At 35.4% G+C, this 27,439-nt stretch overlaps 1 protein-coding gene across 2 annotated transcripts; it reads right to left on the bottom strand.

Moving 5' to 3' along the window:
- Positions 1–163: 163 nt before the first annotated feature.
- LOC145668279 (uncharacterized) lies at positions 164–26,058 on the bottom strand. 2 transcript variants are annotated; one of them, XM_081735992.1, is made up of 4 exons: positions 25,999–26,058; positions 6,304–6,355; positions 3,219–3,262; positions 164–862 (listed from the first exon to the last, which is right to left on the bottom strand). In XM_081735992.1, the coding sequence occupies exons 1-4, from the start codon at positions 26,002–26,004 to the stop codon at positions 233–235; spliced, it is 732 nt and encodes a 243-aa protein (XP_081592118.1). In that variant the 5' UTR covers positions 26,005–26,058; the 3' UTR covers positions 164–232. The 2 variants fall into 2 exon arrangements, with proteins under 2 accessions (XP_081592118.1, XP_081592128.1); XM_081736002.1 differs by lacking the exon at positions 25,999–26,058 and adding an exon at positions 10,773–10,857.
- Between the last annotated feature and the right edge of the window lie 1,381 nt (positions 26,059–27,439).

The following is a 27,439-nucleotide window of genomic DNA, read 5'->3' on the forward strand; positions in this document are numbered from 1 at the left end:
ATTAAATTGAAGTTTTAAAGTCTTACCAGCAGGGTATTATTTAAGTAACGACAGTAGGACAGGGAGGTAGGGATTTAAATGCTGGGTTGAGGGATTAACTTATCTTTATGCATAAGATATAAAACACAAATATTAAGAAATACATTTATTTGTATACAAATTAGAAACGTTACAAGTATAACAATGTATTTTGTTTTTCTAATTTACAAACGGATTTATACATATATGTAAATTAGTATCCAATCTTTTGTGCTGTTATAAACGCTCCACCATAAGAACCAGCATTAACTTGGGCAAACTCTGCTGCAGACGAAGCTTTCCAGGCAGCCTGTTGAGTAGCCGCTAATTGAGCATGCGCAGCCTGAAGTTTAATTTCCAATTCTTGAGCCCGTTGTTTGGCAGCGTACAGCATCTGATTCTGTGCTTCTAATTGTTGTTGAGCAACGAGGACAGCTTTGGCGGCATTTGCAGCATTCGCTTGTGCCGCGTACAACGCTGAAGTAAGAGCTTGCATTTGTTGAGCAGCGTGTTGAGAGGATTGTTCAGCTGCTGCTAATCCCTGTTGAGCTTGAGCCGCTTGAGCAGCCTCGGATTGTATTTGTGCTTGAGCTTCATGAAGTTGTTGAGTTAGCTGTTGAACAATGGATTGTTTGGCCGCTAACGCTGCTTTGGCTGCTTGGGATGCTTGTTGCGCTTGTTGAGCTAATTTGGCCTTCACTTGTTGCGCTGCATGCTCAGCCGCTGCGTTTTGAGCTGCCTTAGCAGCCTTCGCACGGTAAGCAGCTTGTAAAGCTATCGTTGAAATGTGGAAAGGGGTCTTGCTGCCACTAGCATACCTGGTTATAGTGACACCTCGTTTCTCCTGAAATACATAAATATATTTAAAAAACAACCAGTTCGTACATGATCTATAGCATTTGATCAAAATATTGAAAGGATTCAAAATGTTCTTTACAGTGTTCTATCATACAGTGCAACATATGGTCAAAATGCTGGAGGGATATCAAGAGTTTCTTTGCTGTTTGTTATAACACAACAAACTCATTGGATCTCCACCAACTCATTGATGAAAATCGAACAAAAACAGCAATATATAACGAGAAGCTATTGTTATTATTATTATTATTATTATTATTATTATTATTATTATTATTATTATTATTATTATTATTATTATTATTATTATTATTATTATTATTGTATAGAATAGTTTCAACGTCCCAAGAACAGATTTCATCTATGCTCTAATCTTTACTAAAACTGGCAGTATGAAGAAGAATGGAGATAAAATGCTGGATATAAAGGGAAAGCATTGCAGAAGTGTAGGATAGCTTAAGGTTAGAAGAGCACTATTGGAGGTAGGGATGTCCGCAGAATATTTCCAAGGGGTCAATAGACCGATTCCAAAAGGGGCAAACGATCGACACACAAGCGTAGTTGCGAATACATACACATGGATGCATGCATAAACATAGTACATCATATAAAACAGTAATTATTTATTCACATATCCTTATTAACTACAATAAATAAAGTATAATACAACAGTATTTAATATAAATACGAGGGTTACACTGAAAGTTTCGGGAATCACGTACAATGTAACCTGTTAGATTTTGTTGTAGTTATAAAATGTTATCCTTGTTTACTCTAAATGCAAAACCATATGTAACTCGGAATCATTGTCGTTGCAGGACACCAGCTTGATGTGAGGTGGTCGAGTGAGCCATGATTTATTACGATTTTCGCTAAGGGTTGACACAGCAAGAGTGTTTTTGTCGGATTACCGCTACTTTTCCTGGTGACGCCCCATCCCAAGACGACAATTGACAGGTGGTTTCAGGAATTCAGATGTGGTGGGGTCAGCCTGAGTGATGAGGATCTTTCGGGTCGTCCATCGACAGCCATTGTGTCCAGAAACATTGGAGCTGTTTGTGAATTAGTTAACACTGCTCGACATGTGATTTATCTCGAAATTCAGGGGACCTTAGGCATTGGCATGAGCCAAATACAAACAATATTGCATAATCATTTAAGTGTGAAAAAACTTTGAGCTCGTTGGATTCCACATAATTTAACTCAAACACAAAAAGAAGACCCTGTGAAGCGATGCAAAGGTATGACGGAACAGTTCAAGTCTGGATAATCTAATTTTGTGTTTAACATTGTAACAGGTGATGAAACGTGGATTCATGCATATGAACAGGAGACAATCTGCTGTGTGGGTGTTCCTCGATGAACCTAAACCAACCAAAGTTGTTCGTGCACGCAGTGTGTCCAAACAAATGATTGCATTTTTTTTTTGGGGGGGGGGGGTAAATCAAGTCATATTGCAACTGTCCCACTGGCGAATCGTAGAACAGTCAATGCAGAACGGTACACAATCATGTCTACCAGAAGCACTGAATGTGCGGAGACAGTCCAACCACAACTGTCGAATCATTCTACATAATCATAATGTCAGCTCACACACAGTAGCTCCCACAACTCATTTTCTGAACCAGGAAAACGTTGAAGTCATGGACACATCCGATTTATTCCCCTGACTTATCCTCCAGTAATTTCTTTTTGTTCCCAGTGATTTCTTTCACACGTTCCAACTTCGGAGTGGCATAACTGTTTCAAGATGTGGTTCTATCGCATGAAACAATGCATTGTTGCACACGAGGAATACTTTGAAAAGCAATTAAAAAAATGCTGTACTTTGATGATCTTGCGTTCTATCATTTTCCCGAAACTTCCAGTACAATCCTCGTATAAAGGTACTACAATATGCGAATAAAACCTGAACCGAACACCCGTCGAAAATTCACGGGGAAAAGGGAACGGACATAATAATAATAATAATAATAATAATAATAATAATAATAATAATAATAATAATAATAATAATAATAATAAAGAAAATGATTCTGGTGTTGTTTAAAAAATATACTTTGGAAACTGTTATGAAAAATGTGAGGAAAGCAAATAAAGAACAGACAAAAAATATTTTGCTAAAGATAACCATTGATAAAACTCTTGCATTAAGGGATTATCGCGAACCTTCGTTAAGACATTCAAAATTCTTAGATGGCAATGCCGAAATATAGCTGTGAAATTTACATTTGAGACAGTTCTTTTTGTGTAAAATTGAAATAATTTAGTACTTGGCAATCATAAAAATAAAAAGATAACACATTACTTAGAAACTTTTGAATTATGAAAAGATTTCGTACCCTGCTCTTGATGGATTCTGAAGTTACGAAGTTGAAGATGGCACCTATAAATATAAAAGAGAGCATTTAGTGACTACATTAACAGATTAGAATTGCAATTAAATCAAACGCTAATTGCCTTGATGTCTTTTTTTTCATATACAGGGTGTTACAAAACAACACAAGCAACTTTTCTTAGGTGATTCCTGATACCAAGATAATACAAAAAGTATAGACCAACCAGGGTGCAGAAGTCCGTTATTTTTTAGTTATAGACTGCCAAAAACATGATAAAAATGAATTTTAAAGGTCCATAGATCCAATACTATGGGACCTACCGTATACATCACTTAGGAACTACTATGTATCCTATCCAAATATCCATATTTCAGAATCTTGCGGTACTTCTGCAAGAACTTTTATAGAGGTAGTTGGTGAGTACTTCAAATTATATGCCCGTAGCCAAAACCCTTCTATAAAAATTGTTGCATGAGTACAGCAGGATTCTGAAACATGTATTTTTGGATAGTACACATATTAGTTCCTCAGTGAAGTATTGACTCGACTACGGTAGGTTCCATAGTATTGGAGCTATGGACCTTTAAAATTTACTTTTTTAAAAATGATTTCGGCAGCCTATAACTCCGAAAGGAAGCATTTGTGCACCCAGGTTGGTCTATACTTTCTGTCTTATCTTGGTGTGAGGAATCACCTCCCAAACGTTGTCGGTGTTGTTTCGAAACACCCTGTATAATGAAAAGAAACAAATCTATTGAATCTTTGGATCAGCGCTATTTAAAATAATATTTTTGGTTTATTTTAGACCTCCAAACTATGCCATGTATAAGTATCGGAAGTCCAGAAGTCCATAAGTTGCAGAAGAACTATATCCGTCTGTCCGTTATTAAGTCTCAGAATGAAAATGGTAAATGAAGAGACACGCCACACTTTTTCATAACTGAATAGAAAAAGAACATCTCAGCTTTTGTGGAAACTATCTACATGAAAACTTAAATACAGTCCATGCACTTTAATAATAATAAAATAGAAAATTGCATAAATTAGAAAAAAAATCAATGGATATATTTTTCAAATTACAGAATCATTAAATTCTGAATGCCATGCAAAACATGAGGAACGCTTTGCTTGCGTTCAAGCTATAATTCAATGCGTTTACATTTGCCTTTCCCATACACAAACTTGTGTATGCTCCTAGAGCAGTGGTTCGCAACGTAATTCCTATCACGACCCTTATTTTATCACATCCTCTTGCCAGCAACCTCCTTATAATTTCTGGTTCGTAATAAGCTTGTATGGAATTATTAATATAATTATTGCGGAGATCTCAAGATATTCATCTGTTTCTATAATAATAGAAACCATTTCTTACAGTAATTTCCCTAACACGTTTCTTACAAGTGGATACAATAACTTCAGTAAAAGCAAAAGGATTAAAATCAAATTTGATCAGTTCATTCATATTACAAATATCGAATCCGATCCCCCATACTGTTTCAAAATGGAGATTTTTTTCAAAAATTTTAAATCTTCATAACTCCCTTAATTTTGGGTCATATGATTAAAAAAAATAAAGTGATTTCTATTTTTGGTTTTAAAAAACTTGGATAATTGTTAAAATGGATTATTTTAAATGACTTGATAATGTGCGTCACGAAGGTTGAACCGTATATTGCCTGACTAGTGAAACCACATCATGCTCAGGTACGTATCTCATTAGCTTTCAATTTTAATTGTATGCAGGTTTCTTTTGCATTTGTATTTTTTTGGTATTTCAATATGTATTTCTCATTAGTTTCTTATAGTACCTCTTTCTTTTAGATTGACTTTTAATCAACTCCGCACCAGTTGATTTTTTTTTTGTTATTCTTAACAGTATATATAAAAATAAAAATATGCCTATTAGTACAAAATTCAAAGTAATATTTAAAAATGTTTTCCAGTATTAGACTCTAATTAAATTTATCTTTTCAGTTTATCTTCGTGGTCATCATGAAACCTTCTCGCGACCCCCAGGTTGAGAAACCCTGCCTTAGAGAAATGGGAAAGTTCATAAACAGATTTCAGACAAATAAGACATAGATTCTTTCTTAATCGTCAATTCAATTCAACTCAAGATTTTTGTTGAAGTCAGAATGTTCTCACAAGCTGCATTCCAATCACTGAATTTCGAAGACTTTAAAAAAACTTGTTCCTGTTGTTTTTAAGTGATTAGGTCATACTAATTTTCCAATATACAGCATTTTGAAGAAAAGAAGAAAATAAATTATCAATACTGATGATTAGAACAGAGATGAACTAGTAGTCCCACGAGACGAGACGAGAAATTAGTTTTCTTGTCTCGTAAATTTTGTAGAAATCTCGTCTCGTTTCTAGAAAAATCTTTCTAATCTCGTCTCGATTCTAGAAAAAATTCTAATCTCGTCTCGATTCTAGAAAAATCTTTCTAATCTCGTCTCAATTCTAGAAAAAAATTCTAATTTCGTCTCGATTCTAGAAAAACATTTTTCTAATCTCGTCTCAATTCTAGAAAAATCTTTCTAATTTCGTCTCGATTCTAGAAAAATCTTTCTAATCTCGTCTCGATTCTAGAAAAATCTTTCTAATTTCGTCTCAAATTTCGAAAAAAAATCTTTTCTAGTCTCGTTTTGAAAATTTTTGTTTAAAATTTATATACCGTGATTTGTTTCTTAATTGCGTCTACAAGTTATAATCTACAAGTACCGGTATTAAAAAAAAAATTCTCCTCTCGATTCGTATATCATTTTCAAGACGAGACACTTCGAGTTCTGTAGGCAATCTAGAGTAAAACAAAAGTTATACACCATTTTTGTTCTGAGAATAGATTGGCTAATAAGATCAGTTTTTATTTTACAATTCAAGTTTAAATTAGTACCTAAATAAATCGAAAATGTGTTGCGCAACCTTACGATTAACCTTACAGCCCCTATTTTGTCAACCATTACCTTTGCTAATTCTTGTATTAATTAAGAAAGAACTAGAAACTTCTTAGAACTTAGTACTTAGAAACAATTAAGAACAAACAAATAGTAGCATTTTTTATAAAGTTGTTTGGAGCTTTACTTACCTTGAAACAAAATTAGAATAATTAAAGTGTTCATTTCTGGACTTCTCAAAGTCTGAAAGAGAATAGAAATATTCCATAAATTCTTAGCAATAAATAACATTGAAACAAAAGCTACTCTCCTTATCATAAGGAGTTATTCTAAAATTAATGATAAAATCTCTTCATTTGCAAAAGAAAAGTGATGCTGAAAGAACTTGTTTATATAGGTAGCAAATATGTAAGCCATTTGTAAACAAAGATTACATTACTAAGGAATCATAATATAAAGGTAGGTTTTTTTTTGTGATTGTTTTTAGTATCACAGATGTATCTGAGTGTGTTTCGTGTTTGTTTTCCTTTAAGCGCATATACTGAACCGTCGCTAACGCGCCAGCGGGCCACAGTTTTGCCACGCTCTCAGTCGAAATTGATATAAAAGCAATCATGTAGAGACCACTTAGCACAGATTGATACGTGTTTATCTCGCTTGGCGTTTTTTATGACATAAATTATAACTTTGTGGCTATGTTATTTATGATACATATGTTTGCAGGAATATTATTAATTTGTATGCAGTAGTTTGCAAGCGCCACTAAAATAGGAGTCTAGAAGGCATTGCAAGATAATTAGTGAAAGAATTTTGATTTTGAATAATTTTATCTGATGGTGCTCCTCAACTTCACCTGCACCAAGTGGGATATGTGCGCATGCTTAAAAAAAGTACACAAGGATATTATTTTTCGCAAGAAATATCAGTTTAAGTATTGTGTAAATTTGATCCCATTTTCACAGTACCTTGTCATACACTACAATCTCCTGATTATTCTCCATATGAACGAAATATGTATTATTCTCCTTTTTTGTCTAGTTTTACTAACATTTTCACGAACTTACAAACGAAGTATTTAGCAACGTGCAAAAATGTCATTCGTTAATGTAATATTATAATTCATTGTAGAGCAATTCCCATCCAAGATCACTTGTCCTGAGATCCAACCAGGAGTCCCTCAAAAATAAATATATATGTAAAAAAGTTCAACCTCCCACTAGTAGACACGGTTCTTTTCTTAAAATTACTACAATTAAGCAGAATAATATGTTCGTCAATCTAATAATTAACAAATAAAATAATTATACTTTAATTATCGTAATTCATTACATTTGGTTAAGAAAAGCAAAAGTGCAAATGCATATGTGCGTAATTAAGACAGTTACTGAGTGATATGAAATATATATAGTATATTATATATAGCACATTACCTATATATATGGTATATGTACTTCTAATTAATAATCCTTCGACTCAAGTTACTTATTTTCTAACATGCGCTGCCGGCTTAGTTCTCTCCTCTTCCCCCTTTGTTGTTACAGTAGGTTATGAGTTTGAACACTGCTTTCGGGAAGAACATTGAGACGGAAGATAACAATATAAGTAAATATTTTAATCACATATAACTTTTCTTGAAAACACATTAGCCAGTAGCCAGTCACGTGCATCAATACTTAATCACGTCTCTGCAAATACAAAGCTTTATTATATGCCGATGTACCTATTCTTAACGTTCTTTATAGGGAGAGTATTTCGTTTAATGTCGCACGTTCAAATATTTTCAAAACGAAATAAAGTACGGAAAACTTACTTGCATAAGAATAGGCATAAAATAACGATATTCCTAAGACTATTGGGCGATTGAACCATCTTCTTCACGAAAATCCACGTCAAACGACCAAACAATTAGCAGAACATATTATGATTTTCTGTTTATAATATGATGAACCATCTTCACTCAATGGGCAAAATTCAGAAACTCGGAGCTTGAGTGTCACATAATTTAAGCGAAAACAACAAAAAAATCAACGCTGTACAATCGCAGACACATGACCACAAACAGCGTTTTCTTTACCGAACTGCACAGGCAATGAAAAATGGTGTCTTTACGTCAATATGAAAAAAAAAGCAGCATAAAGAATAGATGATACCCGACTAACAAAAGACTCCGCGAGCAAAACAAGACCTTCATTCTCGAAAGACCATTGTCTGTATGGTGGTACTAGGAAAACACAATTCTTTATGAACTGCTTTAAGCACAGCCAAACATTCAATGCAGAGCTCTACGCTCAATAATCATATCTACTCAATAAAACAATTCAGCAACATGGCATTGCCAATACGACCAAAGCCGCGAAGGAAATTTTGTCTCATCCTCTATACTCTCAAGGCTTAACACCGTCAAATTTTAATATCTTTTGATCGCTTTGCGCGGTGTATTGTTGAATAACGACCTAGAAATAAGAGCTTGCACGAATCCTTTACTTGAAGGCTGGGAAATTTCTATCGCCGACGTATAGAAAAAACTAACTGAACATTGCGAGAAATTTAGAAATAACAACGGAGGGTTTATTATTTATTAATTTGATGTTATTTGTTTAAATTAAACAATAATAATATTAAAAAAGACACTCATGAATTCTTCCTTAACCCAACAAAAGATTTTGCTAGGAGAGTCATGGCCTCTGGTTTCTGAGAATTGAAAGTGCCGATAATTTTGAAAAATTTGGTTATGTAATACTTATTCTCTCCTGAGTATGTTGCCTACAGTAAGAGACTTATGATTGTCTCGTTGCGAAAAGGATGTTATGAAAGTACTGTCCCCGTCTTGAAAGAGTCGGTTTCATCTCGTACACAACAATAATTCTGAATCTCCCGCAACTGTTCCCTTCTACTATGCTTAAAAACTTAATACAGTAAAACCTGTCTTCAACGGACCCTTTACTAAACGGAAAACTGTCTTAAACGGAAATATTTCACGGTCCCATGAATTTTGGAGAAGAAAACGTGTAAAACTCCCTTCATTAAGTGGAAACTGTGTTACGCGGACAACGGAAAGAAAAATAAACATTTAACGGAAAATTCTGAGTTCCGGACTACAGCGTTTAAAAGATGTTTAGACATTCTATGAGACATATACATTACACTGTCTGCGATAAAATGTTCGTTCTTTTGTTAAATATTTCTAGACAGTATTGACCTTCCCCGACCACTACTCATATTGACCCCCACAAATTGTCCTTAATCCCCGCAACTTAAGAATCATACGGAATGTCGGAAAGAAGAAAACGAGATTGAGGAAGAAGAGGAATACGATACCGAGTTCCAAGAAGAGTGTAGAATAAATACATATCAAGATTCTCTCAGAAGTTTAAAGGAACTCCAAAAATTTGCCTTACGGAAAAATCATTCTGATTCACTTAGTATAATTTCTCAGGCTGAAGTATATGCGGAAAGTCAAGCAGCCAAGCAGCAATGTACACAGATAACCCTGCTTGGCTATTAGAAAAATAAAGAAAACGTGTGCATAGCAAATTTTGTATTCATTTTATTTATTTATTTACTTATTTATTTATTTTTGTATTTATTCGTAGAAGAAAGAAGTACTGTAATCGAACAATGTACGTACAGCAATATATTTTCCCAGTATGCCCCTTTATAAGCATGTATTTAAAAAAAAAAGAAAGAAAGGAAAGGTCTACCTCCACTAAGCGGAAACCTGACTTTAACGGAAATTTTTGCAAGTCCCGCTCGATTCCGCTAAAGACAGGTTTCACTGTAGTACTCACTTCTTTTAACATTTTAGAATTTGAAAGGCCCAATTTTAGAAACCACACCTACTGTCATAGTGACCTTATAACTTGGGGGGTTACATAGCCGAACACAGAAAATCAAAATGGCGAAGGATAGTACCAAATAGAGTTAATATTAACATAAAATTGTTTTTGCGTAAATTGCGATAAACTTATCAGAAAATGAAATGAAATCTTTGAGTTTTACGTCCAACGGTTATGCCGGTGAGGCTAAAGGAGACGGTGATGATGAGTAATGAATAAAATGGTGGAATGAAGAAAGTTGGAGGAAACGAGAGAACCCCGAGGAAACCCACGGACGAGGTGTTTTTCCACCACCAAGTTTTCTTGGCGGAGGCTGGGATCGAACCCGGGACCTCAAGCACGAGAGGTGAAGGCTCTACCACTGAGCCACCGCGACCCATAAACTTATCAGATTATTGACATTCAATAAAACCATTCTAGTGAGAAACGCACGTGTTTCTCAAACTTAGGGCGCAATTTCCCTCTGTCCTCCCCAAATGACACCACTGGAAGACGCACAGTATTTTAGGGTGCCTGGTTCGCCTTTGTCCCATAGGCGTAACTAGAGAAGGCCAAGGGAAAGATTATTTGCTCTCCCCGTAATACCGTTGGTCGAAAGATAAAGGACCATGAACCGCCTGGCAAAATATCCTAGTTACACCAAAGATAGCTTCCTCTAGTTACGCCTATGATCAGGAAATAACATGAGAGGATATTCGTGATCCAGAATTGGGGATTTTATTTTGCTTCGAAAATATTTGAGACCGGAACGTTACATGAAACACCTTATTACAAATTACATTCATACTATAGAGAACATAGCTGATAGAAGGATGGATTCTTACCTCTTAGCAGGCCAGCAGTAGCTTGAAATCTGATACAACACTTAAACCAAGATACCTTTTTATACAAGAACATCTATTATTTTTTATCAGCACATTATTACATAATTATTATCACATACAAAAGATGTGCATTCTAAATCACAATTATAGGTAATAGGTAATACTATCAAGACAGTGGTTACTAGGTTATATCAATAATCATTAGAACAAGATATTCTGTTGTTTGTTGGTATAGACAGTGAATCAGTTAAGTGAAGCTTTAATGCGATAATTCATTGTAATAATTTTCTGATTAGATTCTGAAACAATTTAAGCTTTCTCCAGTCCGGAAGCTGCAGATTTTGATAGCATTTTATTGATGTTCGTGAAGAATGTCTGTTAGACATCTAGAGGATCTCTAACGTGACAAACAGGAGAATGCTACCTTCTTTGGAGAGCATTCTGAAATTGTGATCTTTATCGCGAAAAATAAGAAGCTATTGCGACAATAATTTTGTCTATTCTCTTGATCATGGTCATGGATTTGTGAACACAAAACAAAAGAAAGTAATTCTACTGCTAAGAAAATCTGGAAATCAAGAAAGAGATAATATTTGTAGAAAGTGTTAGTTGTGAAAAATGTTGACTACCCGTTGATGTTGCAATCGTGTTTCCAAATCAATGGTGGGCACAGTAAAAGAGTTTGGAAAGGCGATGAAATAACTAATTATTATATCATTCCAAACTATAATATGTCTAATACAAAAGTACAGGGCAAGTCAAAATGGTGAGCCCGATTTCAGAAATGTATTCTGTGAAGTCTAGTAAACATATGTTATTGTGCGACATACGTTTTGAAAGGTTAATTTTCAAAATTTAGTTTCCATGCAGTGTTTCCACTTTCTACCGCTAGGAGTCAGCAGCGAGCAGTTAAGAAAAATGGCGTTGACTGGAGCACATATATATTTCTGTGCGCTTGATTATCATGTATACAAGTCTGTGATTAATATGCAACCGCATTTCCGTACCAAATATTTGAAAGAAAATGTGGAACAACCGACTTTCAGGCTGGTTGCGGCCCATTCAATCCTTTCATAAGGCTCGCCTGATCCGTTATGGGAACGTATCTTTTACGTAAACTTTTAACTTGAATTTTTTTTTTCTGGATAACTGATGTCCATCATAAAATTATCCTCCGCGTTGGAACATCCAATTTATCACCGAATATTGAGAGACTAATTCAAAACATGAAGAATCAGTTGAATATGGATAACTAAATTGGAAGTATTTCGCACGGGAAAATATAGGTTAGGCCCTACGCTCTACGGAAAATTATTTCAACCCATTTCCCCCTTTACAGATATTAAATCCAATCAAATTGTAATGACGAAAAAAAATAAGATTTACTCTATTTTTACTTTCGAACAACGAAAGGAGAGAAGAAAGTATGGCAATCGTGAGAAAAAATCGAATTCGAAGTTTCAACGGATGAACACGTTTCATAACCCATACTAGGAATGACCAAAATTTTCCCGGAATTCGGAATCATGAAAATTTATTTTCCGGATTCGGAAATTTCACTTTCCGGATTTCGGGAAATTTAAGGAAAATGAGAAAATTTCAAGAATTCTTCTGAATTACGGAATTTCTCCGAAATCAGAAATCTGGAATATTTCCGATTTTACTTTCCGGATTCCGGAAATTAAAAATTCTGGAATTGGCCATCCCTAACCACAAACTTACCGTAAAAGTGATTTTTCGACATCTGTCGATCTTTTGTCTTTTTTCTGAATTTTTTGAAATATTTATCAACCACAATATAAACTGCAAGGTACATGAACATATTTAATCTGTGTCGAACTTATCACCGAATATCAAGCAACTTGTGAAGGAAAACCAGTGTCAATCATCACACTGAGTATTTCCTCTGTCTTTACTTGATAAGTATTTAAACTTCATCGTATACACTGAAATAGCATTTTGTACTCATTTTTGTTAATTTTGTTAAAAAAAAAAAACATTAATGTACACAATTATTTAGTTTTAATAAAGTAGAAATCTTGAATAGGTATTGGAGAGACAAAATGTCAAAGTTGTAGCGTTTTGAAGTTTACTAAAGCTAAAGTGTAAATGGTTCTTACAAGTTCTTATTTATTCATAAATTCACATATTATTTCTGTCATAGCTTGCGCCCCGTTCTCACTCTTCAGAGTGTTCAACCCCCAGGTTGGGGACCACTGCGCTATTGAAAGTGAAAAATTGGTATATTTAACAATTATATTTAATATGGAATTTTCATTTATAGAACAAACAGTAACAATTTCTTGATATGGGTCCAGCGACTCTACCGGTTACAATATTGGATCCGCATAGAGACAGATTGAGAAATCTTAAAGAGATAGGGAAAATTACTTTGGTTACATTAATTGAGAGTGCTAAGAATAGCTTACATCTTCACCTTATTACACTATTCAAGGGAGATGCTGTGTTTCAGTAGCAGAACGTTCATCTCTCGGGGTGAGACCCTTGCTTCGATCCCAGCCCCTGCAAGTAGGCTTTGTGGTGGACAAACGCCATGTGCATAGGTTTTCTCCCGTTTCCTCCTTAGTGTTGCAACGAGACGAGACAAGACGTCTCTTAAAATGTCTCGTCTCATCTCGTGTCTCGAAAATGCAAGAACAGTTTTTGAATTAGTTTAAAAAAACATATATTAACTTGAAATAAACTCTTTGCCTTCGAAATGTATACCAGCGTTTATGTTTTCAAATGAGGACTATCCTACAAAGAACAAGGAATAACTAAAGTTATTTTTTTAAAAAAATGATTCTTACAGTTTTCATTTGCATTTTCCAATCGATTCAAGTTTAATTATTTTGTGATAATGTTCCAGATTCAAGTACAATGTTAAAGCATTCACTGAGATCAGTGTTTCAGAAGATTTCATTCCGGGGGTTGGTGGGCTTATCTATGTATAAAAGTCCTGTTCATGGTCTTTCTTGTTCCGAACAAAGACAGAATCAAGTCAGTCTTTCTCGGTACTGAGTTTTGATAGGATGCTAGTTTGACAATAAAATTTAGTTTTTTTTTCATTGTTTTATGATGTTATTCGAACCTAAGCCATTTTTGAAATCAGAAAATTACATAGGCCTTACCGGTACTATTTGTTAAATATTTAAAATAGATGTTATATATATATATATATATATATATATATATATATATATAACAAAGCGGGAATGAAGCCCATTTTACCTAGTGTATACCTGAGCGTCAAGGTTGCCTATGACCATAGCCCTATGGCCCTCCCCTTGGATATATATATATATATATATATATATATATATATATATATATATATATATATATATATATATATATATATATATATTTAAAAAAACTGAAATTTTGTAACATGTTGTGTGAAATATTGAAAGGGAAATTCTTCTGGATACTCTGCAATACCACTAGAGAAACAAGCAGTGTTGCCAACTCAAAGTTGTATTTTCTCAAATTGCACTATGTAAGGTATTACATATTTCTAATTTAGATATTAAATATAACTACAGTGGGACACTCCATGTGAAATTAACCAATGAAATGACAAAATCTGACTGAACATCTTAGATTTTTGTAAAAATTGGTGCACAGATTTATTACAGTGAGAGATGAAAAAATCCCAAATATTACCTTTCTCTTCCTGAAAGTGTCCCCATACAGGGTGTTCAAAAATGTCAAAAAGGGCATTTTTTTCAGTTACTGTGATTATTAAAAATTGTCATAAAATGGTTAATATGTGTACTAGAGACGTGAAACAAACACCATTGGAAAGCTTAAAGATTGCTCTACAAGTTGTACTATGTTGAAAGAAACCTGTAAAAAAATAACACTTCAAAAATTCAAATTCAAATTTAAATTTTGAATTTCGCATATAAATGTCTCCGCGAATTTGTTTAAAATTGTCCAGATTGTAGTCTCATATGTATACTAAAACATCACAAAGTTACATTCTGGGCACTCAATGGGATCCGATTCAAAATTCAACATAAATCAAACATTGCACGATATTGACCATGTGAATATCTTGGTTCAGATCGATAACCATTTGCCTGTAGCTATTTACCTGCAGCATCAAAGGAATTTATATTCAATTTCATTTGTTTCTTGATATATTCATTTGAATTTACACAATTATTCATTTTTCGAGTTATTTAGAGAGGTATTACATTTCTGAACAGTACTCAACACAGATCATTATTCTTGTTAGTCAGTATGGATGTTTCTAAAGTTATATTGGCTACATTGATACAAGTTATTTTCATTCCTTTACAATTCCTTCATGGATTACAATTAGAGTTTTATCCTAGGTATGATATACTCAGTGGTGATTGAATCTGGAACACACGATTAGAAAGCATTAGCGCTAGCAAATTAATAATGAAGAAGTACACCATACCATAATTCTAAATCAGAAATGAAGGCAAAAAATGAGCGGCAACGACAGACTATACGATAACTGTATTTATTTCGAGACTTTCGAAACGAAACCGAGACGAAACTGTGACTTGGCCCTCGAGACCAAGACCAAGATCGAGACAAGCATCTTTTGACCGAGACGAGACCGAGACCGAGACGGCGATTTTTGACTCGAGACGAGATCTAGACCGAGACCGCTATTTATCAACTGAGACGAGACCGAGACTGTACTCGATACCATCCCTAACTCTAATCCAAAAAATATGACTATTACTTTATTCATTTTAACAGACACAATATTCAGAAAACAGAAATTGTCATTGCCCTGTAGCTATTCTAACTAGCAAGTGCATTGTCAAGTGTACAGCACGTGAAAAAGTTTGGTTTGTATGGCGTACTATTTTCGCAATTAATATTGAAACCGGAAGTGGTAGGAAATTTCTATCGCTTTCGACTTTAGTAGGGAAATTAGAATGGATTTGGAATAGATTTTTTTTACCCTTCTCGCCATCTATTGTCTTTATTCTATAGTAATGAACGTCGAATTGATTGATTTTTGCCACTTCCGGTTTGAATAGAGAATTAAAAGAGAAGATGGTTTATTCTTTAAACGCAAAATCGATTAAAAACCAACACCTGTCTCTATCTGTTACCGTTTTTTTGTCTATGTAGATCAATATTAAAACCGGAAGTTAAAGTGGATTTCTATCACTTCCGGTTTTAGTAAAGAGTTAAGGGTGAAGATGAAATGTAATTCTTGGGTAACTTAATCGATTAAAGGAAATTGCTTGCAGACCATTTTTGCTATAGAGTGATCAACGTTAAAATCGGAAATGGTTGATTTTTATCACTTCTCATTTATCATCTCCATCAACAAACTCAATTTTTCATTGTCTATATCCTGGCCAAAATTCATTCTATTCGATCAAGTAGTTCTCGAGATGTTTTTATGTCCGGCCGGACAGACAGACGGGCGGACACAGACTAGGAATTTTGGTAAACCAAAGTCCTTAATTAGTCTATAACTAGTGTCAGTTCGCTGGGTTAAAACAAGAAAAATTAGTGATATGTTCCGTTAGTCAGACACTTTTTACTAGTACTGAAGCGCTCTCCAATATTCGATCATTCGGTCATTTTCGATCATTTATATATTGCGGGGCTGAATTTGGATTTAAACGGCATCAGAAATGTCACTGTTCGACCCCGGTAACTATCGATTAGGCACTAATATAGAGATCATTTTCGAACACCTACTCCCCCAACTTGCACCATCAAAGTGCAATGATAAAAAAAAACAAAACAAAAAAAAAAAAAAAACTTCCAGGTCCGAACATCATTTATGTTGAAAATTTGATCGAGATTGATCGGGTGGTTCAAGAGTTATCAAATAACAAACATAGTCACTTTTGTTTTCATATCAACATGCACGGCAGTGCATGGCAGCCAAGTTCAGTGAAGCAAATGAAAACTGGCCTGCACTGCCGTAAGCATATTATACACGAACAAGAGTTTTGGGTAAAATCGCCGATTTCGAGGCTTTGTAAAAACGATTCTATTAAGGTTAGAAACATGAAATTTAGAATGTAAGGAGATATCCCACAGATGAACTCATATGCCAAATCTCACATTCCTACCTTCAACCATATTTGAGTACTGGACCCCCAAAATATGCAGTTTTCAGGCTCACTGACTCACTGACTCACTCATCAAATTGATTAGGTACTTCTCAATTAGATAGAAACGTGAAACTTTGCATAAAGGTACCCAATAACAATTTGAGTATGGAAAAAGTCCAAAATCTGAAGAATGTCCTATGGGAAATTTTTTATGGGCAAAAAACTGTCCTTAGCCAGGAAAAAAATCGTTTCACTCACTCACTCAACAAATTGATTAGGTATTTCCTAATGAGATAGAAACGTAAAACTTTGCATAAAGGTACCCTATAACGACCTAAATATGGAGACAGTCCGAAATCTGAGGAATGTCCTATGGGAAATCTTTTATGGGCAAGAAACTGTCCTTAGCCAGGAAAGAAATCGTTTCACTCACTCACTCATCAAATTGATTAGGTACTTCCCAATGAGATAGAAACTTGAAACTTTGCATAAAGGTACCCTATAACGACATGAGTATGGAAAAAGTCCGAAATGCGAGGAATGTGCTATGGAAAATTTTTCATAGGCAAAAAACTGTCCTTAGCCAGGAAAAAAATCGTTTCACTCACTCACTCATCAAATTGATTAGGTACTTCCCAATGAGATAGAAACCTGAAACTTTGCATAAAGGTACCCCACAATAACTTGAGTATGCAAAAAGTCCGAAATCTGAGGAACGTTTTATGGGAAATTTTTTATAGGCAAAAAACTGTCCTTAGCCAGGAAAAAAATCGTTTCACTCACTCACTCATCAAATTGATTAGGTACTTTCCAATGAGATAGAAACCTGAAACTTTGCATAAAGGTACTCTATAACAACCTGAGTATGGAAAAAGTCAGAAATCTGAGGAATGTGTTATGGGAATTTTTTTATAGGCAAAAAGCTGTCCTTAGTCAGGAAAAAAATCGATTCACTCACTCACTCATCAAATTGATTAGGTACTTTCCAATGAGATAGAAACCTGAAACTTTGCATAAAGGTACCCTATAACAACCTGAGTATGAAAAAAGTCCGAAATGTGAGGAATGTGCTATGGGAATTTTTTTTATGGGCAAAAAACTGTCTTAAGCCAGGAAAAAAATCGTTTCACTCACTAACTCATCAAATTGATTAGGTACTTTCCAATGAGATAGAAACCTGAAACTTTGCATAAAGGTACTCTATAACAACCTGAGTATGGAAAAAGTCAGAAATCTGAGGAATGTGTTATGGGAATTTTTTTATAGGCAAAAAGCTGTCCTTAGTCAGGAAAAAAATCGATTCACTCACTCACTCATCAAATTGATTAGGTACTTTCCAATGAGATAGAAACCTGAAACTTTGCATAAAGGTACCCTATAACAACCTGAGTATGGAAAAAGTCCGAAATGTGAGGAATGTGCTATGGGAATTTTTTATAGGCAAAAAACTGTCGTAAGCCAGGAAAAAAATCGTTTCACTCACTCACTCATCAAATTGATTAGGTACTTCCTAATGAGATAGAAACTTGAAACTTTGCATAAAGGTACCCTATAATAACTTGAGTATGGAAAAAGTCCGAAATGCAAGGAATGTGCTGTGGGAAAATTTTAATAGGCAAAACACTGTCCTTAGCCAGGAAAAAAATCGTTTCACTCACTCACTCATCAAATTGATTAAGTACTTCCCAAATGAGATAGAAACTTGAAACTTTACATACCCTACAATAACTTGAGTATGGAAAAAGTCTGAAATCTGAGGAATACGCTATGGGAAATCTTTTATGGGCATAAAACTGTCCTTAGCCATGAAAAAAATCGTTTCACTCACTCACTCATCAAATTGATTAGGTACTTTTTAATGAGACATAGACGTGAAACTCTGCACAAAGGTACCTTGTAATGACTTTAGTATGAAAAAAGGTCCGAAATTTGAGGAATGATCTACGGGAAAGTTTCTATAGGCAAAAAGAACTGTCCTTAGCCAACCAAGGAATCGATTCACTCACTCACTCATCAAAATGATTAGGTACTTTCCAATGGGATAGAGACGTGAAACTCTGCATAAAGGTACATTATAATGACTTGAATATGGAAAAAGTCCGAAATGTGAGGAATGTGCTATGGGAGTTATTTATGGGCGAAAAACTGTCCTTAGTCAAACACAAATCGCTTCATTCTCTCCCTCATCAAATTGATTAGATACTTCCCAATAAGATAGAAACGTGAAACTTTGCATAGAGTTACCCTTTAATGACTTGAGCATAGAAAAGTTCCGAAATGTGTGGCATGTGTTATAAGAAATTTTTTATTGGCGAAAAACTGTTCTTAGCCAAGTAGGAATCGTTTTATTCTCTCAATCATCAAATTGATTAGGTAATTCCCAATCAGGTATAGATGTGAAACTTTGCATAGAAGCACCCTATAATGACTAGAGTACAGAAAAAGTCCGAAAAGTGATTAATGTTCTATGGGATTTTTTATGGGCGAGAAACTGTCCTTAGCCAAACATAAATACGTTCGTCTTCTCACTCATCAAACTGATTAGGTACTTTCCAATGAGATAGAGACGTGAAACTCTGCATAAAGGTACTGTACCTTATAATGGCTTAAGTGTGAAAAAATTCCGAAATGTTAGGAATGTGCTATTGGAAATTTTTCATGGGCGAAAAACTGTCCTTAGCAAAGCACGGTTCATTCAGTCATTCATCACATTGATTTGTTAGTTTCCAATGATAATGACGTGAAGCTGTGCATAAAGGTACCTTATAATGACTTGACTCTGAAAAAAGTCTTAAATGTGAGGAATGTGCAATGGGAATTTTTTTATGGATGAAAACTATTTTTAGCCAAGCAGATATCGGTTCATTCATTCACTCGTCACATTGATTAAGTACTTGTTTATGAAATATTGACGTAAAAGTCTGTATATTGGTACCTTATAATGACTTGAGTATGGAAAAGGTTTGAAATTTAAGAAATGTACTAAATGAAATTTTTATGGGTGAAAACTGTCCGTAGCCAAGCCGAAATTGGTTCACTCAATAATTGACTCATTCATAGCATTAATTAGGTACTTCCCAATGAGATAAAAGGATGAATCTCTGCATAAAGGTACCTTATAATGATTTGAGTATGGAAAATGTCCGAAATTTAAGGAAGTGCTATGGAAAAATTTTATGGGTGAAAACTGTCCTTAGTCAAGCAGAAATCGGTTCACTCACTTGCTCATCACATTGATTTTGTATTTCCAATGAGATAAGTCGTGAAACTGCATGAAGGTATCTTATAATGATCTGAGTATGGAAAAAGTCCGAAATGTGACGAATGTGCTATGGGAAATTTTTTATAGACGAAAAATTGTCCGTAGCCATTAGATGAAGATGTGAATGTCTACACGAAGGTAGCTTATAATGGCTTGAATATGAAAAATATCCGAAATTTAAGGTATGTGCTATGGAATTTTCTATGGGCGAAAAATTGTCCTTTGGTTCAGAGATTGGTTCATTTACTCACTCATCATTGATTAGGTGCTTCCAAATGAGTTGAGTTGAGTTGATTTTAGTTTAGCGTCCCTTTCAGCAGCGAGGCTATATGAGACGTGGACCTACTGATTAACGTGGAATTCGAACCACATGAGCTCCCGCCGGGAATCGAGCTTCCAAATGAGATAGAGAATTGAAACTCTGCATAATGGTACCTACCTTATGTAATGACCTGTGTAAATAAAGGTTCCAAATTTAAGGAATGTACTATGGGAATTTTTATGGGCGAAAAACTGTCCATAGCCATTAGGTACTTCTTAATGAGATAAAGATGCGAAACTCTCCATAAAGGTACACTATAACGGCTTGAAAATGAAATTTGAGGAATTTGCTACGGAAATTTTTTCATTAGCCAAAAAAAAAAAAAAACTGTCCTTACAATCAGAAATCGGGATCGATTCCGTTATTGAACACATCATGAGCATAGTGATAATGTTGTCAATCGTCTGAGTGGTCCAGTTGGTGCCCTCCTCGCTGGTGTATTGGCTATACTTAACATACGTTATCCGTATGTTATATACGCACTGCCCTCTTTCCCGCTTAGATGTTACACAATGTCGTTGCAGGATGTCTGACATCTAACAGTCTTCCGTACATTACGTACGTCAGCTATAAGTTACATACAGCCATCTGTATGAGAGATCCTGACCGCCTACATACAGTCTTTTCGTTTGTGTGGAAAGTACGTTTATTCGGAACACTTATACGGAAAGTACGTTCAAATATACTTTTTCAGTTATACGTTTAGTGTACGTTAAGTCCAACAACTACAGGATTCAGAGATGTAACAAACGTTTTTACGTACGCCACATACAGTTTTTCTGTGTGAAAGTAAAATAAATGAAAGCTAGTAATAAGTAGTTAAGCAAGTTAATGAGGCACGTTCTGTGAATCAGTTAACTTTTAAAACCGTGGGCTAAGACACGTACATACTGCCTTAAATTTCGTGGTTGGAAACCCAGACAAGGAAAGCCAATATTTTGCCTTTTTACGGTGAATATTTTTCCTTTATTGCAGTCATTGGTATTAAATAGATATTGAAATTAATTTGATAAGTAAGATAATGTAGAGGTGAGAATGTTTAAAATTAATGAAGTTTTCGAAGAAATGAGAAATCCAATTCGAATTTATGTGAGACTAGCAACAAAATGTAACCGATTTCGTAAATATATTAGTACCAGAGTTATATTATAGTTACCACAGTCGTTATGTAAAAATGTTCTTGATACTTCGTGTCTCTATCTGTGAACAGTGTGAGAACCTCTTACGTATCAGCCTTTTCATCAACAGTGAATTTCGTGCCTTTTGCTCTTCATATTTCCTGAATTTGCCCTTCGGGGGTTCGCTCACACACCCTCGCCTTTGCTCGTCCTACTTCCTCACATCTCTTAAGCTTACAATTCCCGAATTTCAAGTTTCTTTTCCTATTTCAACTATCTAAAAGATAAGATTTTGTATTCCAGGAAAACGCCTATTTAAATAACATGGTGATTTCTTCATCTTCCTTTAGACTCCTTAAAAATTAAAAATATTCAATTTTAGCAATTTTCCTGTTGGTTAGTCCCGGGAGGATACAATCGTGCCAAATTTCATCATTCTAACCCTGCCGGAAGTGCCTAAACATTTTGGGGTTTAGAAGACGTCCAATATAAATAACATGGAAAAGGTTTTTCTGTTCCCCATAAGACCACTCTAAATTTGGATATTTTCATTTTTACTAACTTACTTAGGTGATACTAACAAAAACGTTGAAGCATACGAATTTCACGTTTGTATTCCAATTTCAAGTACCTAAAATATGAGATTATTTGTCCAAAAAAAGGCCTATTTAAATAGCATGGGGAATTTCTTCATCTCCCCTTTAGACTCCCTAAAAATTAAAAATATTCACTTTTGGCAATTTTTCTGTCGGTTAGTTCCGAAAAACTACATTCACGTCAAATTTAATCTCGGTAGCCCTACAGGAAGTGCCGTATAATTTGGGGGTGTAAAAGGTGTCTCATATAAATACGTACCATGGGAAAGATTTTTCAGTTCCCCAGAAAACCACTCTAAAGTTGGAATTGTTTATTTTTACTGATTTACTTAGGTAATACTAATGAAAACGTACAAGCATACCGAATTTCAATTTTTTATTCCAATTCCAAGTTCCTAAAACATGAGATTATATGTCGAAAAAAAGGCCCATTTAAATAACATGGGAAAATTCTTCATCCCCCTTCATCATTTCAACTTTCCACGTCAACCGGAAGCACCCCTTTAATTTATGTCAGTTCATGTAGCTTTATATACAGTTAGGATATGTTGGTGGCAAATATTATTAAGTTTACAAGCTATTTGAAAGGTGTATATCATTGGAAGGAAAACCCGAGGCAGTATGAAACTGCGCAACATGCGCGTCATGTAATGAACTCCGTAATTTCGCAATGTGAAAAGGTAGAGAACAACTAGGTATATTGAAACACCAGCTATGTCTAGTGATGTAGCAGCGAGGATTCAGCATCAAGGGTTTTGGGCCCTGTTGATACTCTTCGTATTTAGGCAATGAAAAATGAGATGTTAGCGATCGTGATTTTGTAGTTCGTGTAAATGAATTGGAATCTCGTTCGGACATAACGCTCTGACAGATATTTGATAGAATAAATCCTCCCCGCTGTTCTAGTGGCTAGCATGTGCGCCTTTCTTGTACAGGTCTTGGGTTCGATTCCCGGTGGGAGAGCCCTTGGGAACTAATGTTGTATGTGACACATTAGGACTCCTCTAAAAATGTACAATTTTAAATTTAAATCCAGCAATATGCCACAATTGAGAATTTCAATAGAAAAATATACGATATTGACATGGTGAACTACAAAAAGAAGTGAAATATGAACAAAAACACCAGAGTTGCAAAAAGTGCAGCCAAGTTCGTCAGCCTCAAAAAGTGTTGAGATGAGGATGGATGAGCCAAGTTCCTTGGCCACTGCATCTGAAAGGGACACTGGAACTTGGCGCGAGGTGTCAAGGAAAATGATGTTAAGGAACCTTTGGGATAGTGGTGGTGGGCGTGGTGGGTTTGGGACCACCATCAACCTTAGGAATATCAACTTTGCTAATGAGCTAAGGCACATATACAGAATACTGCAGTAAGATTGGTGGTTCGAAACCCAGACAAGGAAAACATATTCCTCCACGAAGTGTCAAAGTAAATTATGTTAACGAGCCTTAGGGGTGGTGTTTGTGAGCGTGGTGGATTTGGGGGTCACCACTAGCCTTAGGACTGAAATGTCTCGGCCGTGAAACTAGGAACAGACATCTTAATGTATTCGAATATGTTAGACACCTCACGCCAAGTTCCAGTGTTCCTTTCAGATGCAGTGGCCAAGAAACTTGGCTCATCCATCCTCATCTCAACACTTTTTGAGGCTGACGAACTTGGCTGCACTTTTTGCAACTCTGGTGTTTTTGTTCATATGTATATATTACATTATTAATTATAACATGCACGATTTAAAAATATAGCTTAAGATTTTTCGTACATGAAATAAAATGTTTTGATATGGAATATGTTCATATCTCAGCATATGCTAAAAACACCAGTGTCTTGAGTTGAAAGGTTCTTCAGCCCGGTAGCCAGCCCAAAAATGTAAGGGGGCACGGGTGGGGCGGGGCGGGGCGATCCAACCATATTATACTTCATCACCATATTATAGTTCATTTGCAAGCCTATCGTAAACATTTTAGGGGGCCGGCTCCCCTTGACACCCCCTGCATGCAGGCCTGAGTTTCTTACAGAATATTTGGACACGTGTATTCATGTAAACATATGGTAGAGGCAAGGGCGCCTATCCTGGGTGGGCGAGGGGGTCCCCCTATTGTATTTATGAATATTTGGAATAATTTGAGTGCAATTTGTCTTAAAATCTTCATATATAGTACCGGTATACCTTCTGCAACTGAATGCTCCCCCCCCCCCAATTTACAAAGAAATCGGCTCCCTTGGCTAGCGGATCAACAAACTTGTTTAAATAATGTTAGCAACGCATAATTCCTTCGTTTCAATTAGTGTTGCATTCATTTGTTGTTTTTATAACGAAACAACGGTATATAAAGAAGTCACTTGCATTGAGCAGTGGGCTTGGAATTTCCCGCTAAAAGTTCTTTGTCAACATCCGTGAAAGTAAAAGTCTTACCGTAATCTTGATATTTCTCTGACACAATATTTTCTCAAAGATAAAAGAAAATGTACCATTTGTGTATACATTATAAACAAAAAAGGTACGATAAGATTAAGCAGTGTTACTAGTTACTTCTTTCTCAGAAGATTGAAGAGAAAGTTAGAAAAAATAGAGTCTAAAAGCTATTCAAGAAATCGCATAACCATTCTTTTAAAATTAATATTTCTATGGATTAATTGTGTCTGAAAAGTAAATGCCTTGAACAAAAATTTTAATTGGTTTTAATTATAGAAAGAAAGAAAGGAAAATAATGTAACAGATGACGTCGTTTGTAAGATAAACTTGTGGATAGAATATATGACGTTCTAATGTTAAGTTTACTTTGTATTACAAACAATAATTTAGTTACTAAAAATCGTACTAATTGCAGTTTTACTTTTTCTATTTTGAACACGTACATTTGTATTCTGAAAGGAAGTTTTAAACTCGAGCATAGATTATTATTTTTGTGTTCGTCAATAAAATGTCGATCTAGCACATTTTATTTATTGCTTGACTCTCACAGTGTTAATCTCAAATACATGGGTCTAACCTTTGACAGACATCTTATTTGGAAACTTCATTTCACAGAACTGGAAGCCAATATCCGTTGTTGTTTGAATCTCTTACGAAACCTTAAAGATACAATATGGGGTCTCAATAATAAACATGTGCTGCTTACACATAAAGTTTTGTACACTCAGCAGTAACATACGATCATCTCACCTGGTTATCAGCAGCCCCGACTTTCTATAAGCGCCTCAAAGTTTTCGAATGACATGCCTTATCTGCTCAGCTCTCTTGCTCTCGATACTCCCACTGCTGAAATATATCGTCATGAGCATTCCTTCTGCGATCACCAATAGTGCAGGTTTCTTCCCCAACGAAATGACTCAGTGGTCAGCTTTCACGCCGAAAACCCTCTTTCGACTTCTTGTTGAAGGGATGTACGCACGAGATGAATTCTAAGAGTGTGCTCCCCGAGATCCCGATTTTGCTGTAAATTTAGTTTAATTTTAGGGATAATTCTTGCAAATTTGAATGTAATTTATAATGTTGAATTTGTACTACTCCCGAAATAAATTCCTGCTTATGTGTCAGCCTTGTGGGAATAAATGCGAATCTTTAACTGTAGGTCGAGGTCTCATATAGGCTCGGTTCTGAAAAGAGTACCTGTAACTAGCGAATACTGTTAAGTATGCAAGCTTTAGCATGATAAAAAACTGCTGAATTTGTTTAAGGTTGATAGTGGTAAAATGCATTTCATTTTTCCTTCTTGTTGTTAAATCATGGATTTCTATGGATTAAGGATCATCACCACAGACACAAAGCTTCTCAATTGGATTATAACCTCTGCCAAGCCATCCAGTCTGGCTTGCTACCTACCATTTTAAGATCCTGTTTTACATTATTCACCTACCTTCATCTTCGTCTGCCAATAGGTTTATTTCATTTAGACTTCTCGAGGAAACTTTTAACATGAGATTCGAACCACATGAGCTTAAACTGGAAATCGAACCACAGTCCTCGCGAACGAAGCGTGGAAACACTGAAAGGAATACTAAAATTCAGTATGACAGGACATCCATATCGAAATACCAACCCAAAAACTCAATAAAATCTTATAATATATATCTAAAAGGAGAAATTGGTATAGTGCCTAAACAAATAAAGAAATTATTTAGCAGGAAGTGATTTCATTTAGCCTACTTATTTTGTTTTTATTATATATATATATATATATATATATATATATATATATATATATATATATATGTGTGTGTGTGTGTGTGTGTGCGTGTGTGTGTGTGTGTGTAATAAAAACCATATATATATATATATATATATATATATATATATATATATATATATATATATATATATATATATATATATATATATGAAATTATTTTCCAACCTGAACCACATTTATTCAATAGGCAATACATAGAAGGGTATGAAATGATTACATAAGCTCCATATGGGGTTCGGGAACGACATATATACTATTAACTCCCCCCCCCATCAGTACCATGAAAACTCCATGGAAAGCAATGCAGACACGGATTTTTGCATGCATTCGATCATAAATATGACGGATACGGTACATTCTGCCATGCCTGCTCAACCTGCTTGCGCAAATCAGCAACAGTTGTAGGTGGACGTGTGTCGACCCATGATGTCACATACATGTTTGATAGGAGACAAGTCTGGGGAGCGTGCTGGTCAAGGAAGTCTTGATGCACCTTGCAGATCACGTTCCATTTCAGCAGTATGTAGCCAGGTATTATCTTGCTGAAACAGTACATGACCCTTCTGTCTCAAGAAAGGCAGTAGAACAGATTCCACCACATGTTGCACGAAGCGCTTGGGGATATCCCATACACAATCACTAAAGGCGAACGGGAGTAGTAGCTGATTGCACCATATACCATAACATCTGGGATGGAACCACTTTGTCTTTCACGAGCGCACTGTGGGGTGTGTGCAGTCTACCATATCTTGCATACAAACAGAATCCGTTTCATCACTGAACACAACCTTCCCTCCGGATATGGAAATGGGTTGATATGCACAGTTGCACAGCAGATGCATCACGGCCAACGTAGTTGCCGATTGGACGAAAGAACCAAACAAGCTCTCGAAGGGCCACAATACAACATCGTTCGAACCCGCTCATTTGATTGAATGGGGCACGATTGTGTCGTGGTGGTATGTTGTCTTGCTTGTATTTACTGTTTGAGTCACATTATCTCACCTGCTGACCTTCTACCTATGCTCAGTCACACACAGAATCGACACGGATGGCACCAATGTCCCTCTATGGTGCTGCCATCTGTTTACCGAGACAGTTACAAAGT

The sequence above is a fragment of the Thermobia domestica genome, chromosome 1 (assembly GCF_964235325.1).
Source record: "Thermobia domestica chromosome 1, izTheDome1.hap1.1, whole genome shotgun sequence".
Classification (NCBI taxonomy): Eukaryota; Metazoa; Arthropoda; class Insecta; order Zygentoma; family Lepismatidae; genus Thermobia; species Thermobia domestica.